Genomic DNA, 6,229 nt, shown 5'->3' on the forward strand with positions numbered 1-6,229 from the left:
AAATAAACCAAGGCCACACGGAAGCAACACCCAAAGTTCTGAGCTGTTTGTGCTGAGAAACCTTCCTTCTGCTTCTTCATCCTTGAGATGCCAATGATGTCATCATGGTGGGAACAGCATATGCAGCCTAACAGAAGGCAGTCCCGTGTTTCTCCAGACCAGGCAGCTTCTGTTGTGGGTGCCAATTGATGGGGCCTTGGAGAGATTTTGCATCTATTTTTTTAATGAGCTACCAATTAGGGCGTCCAGGGTCCTGTGTAGAGGTTGCATCCCCAGGGCACTGAGACTTTTGATTGTGGTCCATTGAGGTCTACATATCTCCTGAACAGCTGTCAAGCACTCGATGTCCTGGGATCTCAAAGCTGTAGGGAAGACATGGACTGCCATGACAAGGGTATTCACACTACCTCCAAGGTCCAACTGCAAGCAGCTTAGTCCCTGCCGCTGAGATCCTGACACCATGTGATCAACCCATACAACTCTGTGGCTGTAAGCCTCATGCTGGTTCCAGGCACCCTAAGGGAGTTCCAGAGGTATAGGCCTTGAGGGAGGGGGGCTCAATGTTGATGTTCCCAGAGCTCAGAGTTGGGCCATGTCCCATGCCACATGGTCATCAGGGGCAGCTCCTTGCCTGGATCACATGAGCGGAGGTATTCTCTGCTCAGAGGAGTAGCCCCGTGTGGATGAGGAAAACCAATCTGGATTGCTGTGTGCTGCAACAGCCTTTCTAGAAGGTTGTAGGGATGCTAGAAGAGGGACAACTCACAAGCTGTTTCCCAGCCTGCATGGGTATGCAGGATGTCACTGCCCTACTTACACAGAGGGAAACTGAGGCACAGAAAATCTCCCAGTGGCACCCAGAATCTGGTGGGCAGGTAAACTGCACCGTGTGTGCATAGATCTGGCCACTGCTCCACGGATGTGTGGGCACCTGGCCTGGATTTCAGTGCCAGCAGAGAGCCAATGTGGGCGAGAAGTGTGGTACGTACGCCCAAGGGCAGGAGGTCCACCCTCGGGGCTCTTCTAAGCCTCCAGGGCCTGGCTCTTGCCAGCTACATAATTGGCAAACCTGTCCTCACAGGCCTGGATTGGGGAGATGCAGAAATAGCCAAGCTCAGGAAACTTTTTCTGCCAGGGCCAGGGCTGACCTGGCCCTTATGGGCAGGTAGAGGTACCTGCCACCTTGTAAGATACTTTTGTTGGCTGGGCTGGAGAGGATCACAGCAGCCTCTGCATGGGATCTGGCCACTACCTGGCTGTCTGCTGGAAGAGGTTGGTACAGATAGTATCTGCTCAGGCCTGGTCCCTGGAAGAGCTATGTGGCTGCTGTTTGAAGTGAGGCTGGAGCCCACGGAGCAGAGCATCCGGGGCTTAGCTGCTCCCTCTCATGGTCCTTCATGCACCAAGTCTGACCTGAGTGGAGCTAGGAGTGGTCACTCTCCGGTGACCATAGCCAGGGCTGCTTGAGCAGGGTAGTCTTGTGCCCCTGGGGCCGGGCAGTCTGCCAAAGGGTTAAACTCAAATGCCAAGTAGGGAGCACATCCCAGTATCTTTACTGGAGGCCAAATCTGCTGTTGGCCACAGCAATGGGTGGCCAATGCAGGAGGAATTTAACTGCTCCTTAAATGTCCAGACTGGCTTGTGTCAATAGCAGGTGAGCAGCAGTGTCGAGTTTACAGGAAACCCCAGTACAAGTCAGAGGTCAGCTAGGCTGGGACTGCTCTCTGTGCACTTGGCCCGGGTGTATCGGTGCTCAGAGTGTTTGGCGTTGCTGATGATAACCTTTCTATACTCAGGATGCTGAGGGGGGCATGCTGAAGACCTGGCTGGTTAATCCTGCATCTCTTATTTCCATGGGGACTGAAGCCAACCCTGAGCTAACTTGGACAAGGGAGTTCTTATGCTTGCAGGCCCATCCCTGACCCCTCAGGAAGAGGCCACTTTACTGTATATGGGTAGTCATATTACCTCTGGACCCACATGCACCATGCATTAGGTGATGGCCCCCACTCTGGCTTGGCACCAAGATCTGCAACTTCAAACTTGTCTTCTGAGCCTCAGGGAACATCTACCAGCTGCAGCTGTGTGGGGTGATGACTGGGGTGACTCTAAAGTCTGGGTGTCCTCTGGCACAGGTAAGTAACCCTCCCTTATCCACATGTGGCCCTAGGGTGGGAGGGAAAGGAGAAGACCTGAGACCTATCGTTACATGAAGGGTATAGGAAGAAGCAGGAGGCTGTAGGGCAAATGTCACACTGAAGAGTGTCACCTTCCAGGTGGAGCAGAGGTTGTCAGTGTCTGTTTTTTCCCCTTGATTATGATTGGTAACTGTGAAAAACATTTTTTCTAAATGAGAAGCTCGTCTGAATTTGGACTAAGAGAGGATAACAGTGTCATGGAGGTCAAGGCTGCCTCCCTGAGCAGGTCAGATGCCACTGGCAGGATGGAGGTACCCGAGAGCTTGCTGGAGTCTTGTTCAGGGAGGCAACTGGGATTTCTCTTGAACAAGCATCTGGAACAGGCCTAAGGTGGTACATGCTGTTTTGGTTGCAGACTTGGATTGATTAAGGACAGCTGTGTAGGGCTGCTGTGACTCTGGGGACAGGACTGCAGGCAAGGCACCCAAGGTGCCTTCAGGTCTTCTGGGTGAGGGACTGCTGGTTTGTCATCAGTTAGAGGTTAAGTATTGGGATGTAGGGCGTGGTGGTCCAGGAGGTGGGGCATGGGTCAGAAGGGCAGCTTAGGTAAATGCATGTGAGTGTGCATGTCTGTCTAGTGTGCATGTCTGTCTAGTGTGCATGTCTGTCTAGTGTGCATGTCTGTCTAGTGTGCATGTCTGTCTAGTGTGCATGTGAGTGTGCATGTCTGTCTAGTGTGCATGTCTGTCTAGTGTGCATGTCTGTCTAGTGTGCATGTCTGTATAGTGTGCATGTGAGTGTGCATGTCTGTCTAGTGTGCATGTCTGTCTAGTGTGCATGTCTGTCTAGTGTGCATGTCTGTCTAGTGTGCATGTCTGTCTAGTGTGCATGTGAGTGTGCATGTCTGTATAGTGTGCATGTCTGTCTAGTGTGCATGCCTGTATAGTGTGCATTTGTGCATGGCTAGGAGGAGGGAGAAATGCCAGGAAGATGCCTCTGGGCTCTGTGCCAGAAGATTGGTCAGCCCAGGAGCAACTGGCTCTGGGAAGGAGTTAGGGGAATGTGCTGATACCCTGGGCTTTTTGGGCTGCAGGACCCATCAGACACCTATTTTATCCACCAACACATCCATGCACACTGTAGCGCCCAGGCCTATCCATCAGCTTCTGGCTAGGAGAAGTGAGAGCGACAGCTCAAAAATGAGTTATTTATGTCATTCATTTAATTGTGTGTGTGTGTGTGTGTGTTCATGGGTCAGTTTTCTCTTTCCACCATGTGGGTCCTGGTGATTGAACTCAGGTAGTCAGGCTTGGCAGCAGGTGCCTTTACCCACTGAGCCATTTCACAGCTCAGAGTGACAGCTTTTTAAATACAAATTTGGGGAAACCTGGTTCATTCCTTTCTCAGCTAGCAGTTTGAGGTTAGAGCCTGAGGCAAGGAGGAGCTAGAGGAGAAGGAGGAAAAGAAGAGGAGAAGGTTGTTTATGGGTTCTACTACTGAACTTGTTGTTGTCTTTGTGGGTCATTTCCACGGTGCCATAGGTGCATTCTCCAGGGGCCTCGTCTGCTGGATGGAAACGCTGAAGATCCAGGCATTCACGACTTCACTTGTGGAAACCCAACAGTTCTTGTCTTTTTTAGGTTCCTTGACTCTGGACTTAGGACTTCTCTTCCCCAGGGGACAAACATTGTAGGATGAGGACACGGGGTCCCCTTCTCCCCTAGGGGACAATGAGCAGATGGCACGCACACCTGACTGAGGGGCTTCCTGCTGCATGGACATGGTTTCTGCTGCCTATCCAGTTACTCCTAAGGTGGAACTGGGCTTGCCTGGGTCCTGGGCTTGTAGGACTAGGTGAGTAGACTCCACAGAGAACAGAAAAGAGTCAGTCCCTCACTTCCTGAGCCCTCTTCTTGTCAGCTTGGTAGTTCATGTCCCCCAGATACTCAATGGCTTGGGGCACTGGCCAGAACCTGTCCATATCGGGACCGTTCATCTTGCTGGGCTTCCCTGGGCCACGGAGCCTGCGTGCTGGACTCTTCCTCCTTTTCCTGGTCATGTATCTGCTCACAGTAGCTGGAAACTTAGCCATCATCTCCTTGGTAGGGGCCCACAGATGCCTGCAGACACCCATGTACTTCTTCCTCTGCAACCTCTCCTTCCTGGAGATTTGGTTTACCACAGCCTGTGTGCCCAAGACCCTGGCTACCTTTGCTCCCCCGGGTGGAGCCATCTCCTTGGCTGGCTGTGCCACACAGATGTACTTCGTCTTTTCGCTGGGCTGCACTGAGTACTTCCTGCTGGCTGTGATGGCTTATGACCGCTATTTGGCCATCTGCCTGCCTCTACGTTATGGTGGCATCATGACACCCGGGCTGGCGACACGATTGGCCCTTGGATCCTGGCTGTGTGGCTTTTCTGCCATCACGGTGCCTGCTGCCCTCATTGCCCGCCTCTCCTTCTGTGGCTCACGGGTCATCAACCATTTTTTCTGTGACATCTCACCTTGGATAGTGCTGTCCTGCACTGACACGCAGGTGGTGGAGCTGGTGTCCTTTGGTATTGCCTTCTGTGTCATTCTGGGCTCGTGTGGTATCACACTGGTCTCCTATGCCTACATCATCACGACCATCATCAAGATTCCCTCTGCTCAGGGCCGGCGCCGTGCCTTCTCCACCTGCTCCTCCCACCTTACAGTGGTCCTGATTTGGTACGGCTCCACTATCTTCTTGCATGTGAGGACCTCGGTAGAGAGCTCCTTGGACCTCACCAAGGCTATCACAGTGCTCAACACCATTGTCACACCAGTGTTGAACCCTTTCATATATACCCTGAGGAACAAGGATGTGAAGGAGGCTCTGCGCAGGACAGTGCGGGGAAAGTAAGCCCCCGCCCACGTGCATTTCCCCCAGAGGCTGCTCTGCAGGACTGGCCTCAGCTGCCCTGTGGGCCAGTGCCAGGGTTCAGCACTTCTCTCTGCATGGCTCAGAACAACACCCACCCTAGTTCCTGCTATCATGACTTTGTCTCATAATGTTTGCTGTTCCCCCCTGGTTTTAGGAAGATTCTGGAAAGGAAACAGGGTGCTGGGTCCCTAGGAATTCTCCAAATGATATAATATTGGATGCTATGCACCAGTTCTGGCCAGACCCTCTACTAGGTCTGCATCTTGGTCCAATAGACTCTTCACCACCCTATAGATGTCACCCAGACATACCGGGAGTCTCCAAGAAGGATATGCTAGGCTATCAGGAGTCCACGAAGACAGAGGTTAACTATGGTGGCAAAGTGAACAAAAACAAAAATAAAAACCAAAAAAAGAAGCACAGATGTCTCAGAAGCTGGCATCCTTCAAGGGCTCTGTGGGGTCACACTAGGGTCTCAGAGCATGTCCACCACACATTTCTGGGTCCTTAGCTGTTGGAAGTGGAGGTACAGGAAGGGGCCAGAGGGGTCATGGGGCCTTGGATACCCATGTCTTTTCAGGTTCTTGCTGGAATTGGGAAAAGAACTGGGGTAATTCTCTAGTACATTGGTACTTACTCTTGGAGCAGCATGGAAGGGATCTGTCACATGACTATTCTGAACCTGTGTCTCCATTCATTGATGGGATCATGACAGTACTGTCTCAAGGAAGCCTTGCGAGTATGAATGACTTAGTGTGTCCAGAGTGCTTAGAGCAGGGCCCAGAAAAATTCCATTAATATTGTTTCATAATTTATTAGATAAAACAATATAGACTGTTCTGTCTGCTTGTTTGGAGACATTGATTCATGTGTCTCAGGCTGGCTTCAAACTAGCTATGTAATGTAGCAGGAGACTGCTCGTTCATTCCTGGCCACCCAGACCAGAATAACCACACAGAAACCATATTAATCACAACACTGCTTAGCCTATTAGCTCAGGCTTCTTATTAACTAACTCTTACATCTTAAATTAACCCATTTCTATTAATCTATGTATTGGTACAAGGCTGTGGCTTACTGGTAAGGATCTAGCATCTGCCTCTTTCTGTAGCTACATGGTGTCTCCTTCTGTCTACTATCTATCTCCGCCTACTATCTATCTATCTATCTATCTATCTATCTATC

General features: G+C 51.1%; 1 protein-coding gene across 1 annotated transcript; it reads left to right on the forward strand.

Annotated features, from left to right (window-relative positions):
• Positions 1–4,069: 4,069 nt before the first annotated feature.
• Positions 4,070–5,023, forward strand: LOC142850997 (olfactory receptor 287). The gene has a single exon (XM_075974888.1). The coding sequence runs from the start codon at positions 4,070–4,072 to the stop codon at positions 5,021–5,023; it is 954 nt and encodes a 317-aa protein (XP_075831003.1).
• The last annotated feature ends 1,206 nt before the right edge of the window (positions 5,024–6,229 follow it).

Source organism: Microtus pennsylvanicus, chromosome 5 (assembly GCF_037038515.1).
Source record: "Microtus pennsylvanicus isolate mMicPen1 chromosome 5, mMicPen1.hap1, whole genome shotgun sequence".
Lineage (NCBI taxonomy): Eukaryota > Metazoa > Chordata > Mammalia > Rodentia > Cricetidae > Microtus > Microtus pennsylvanicus.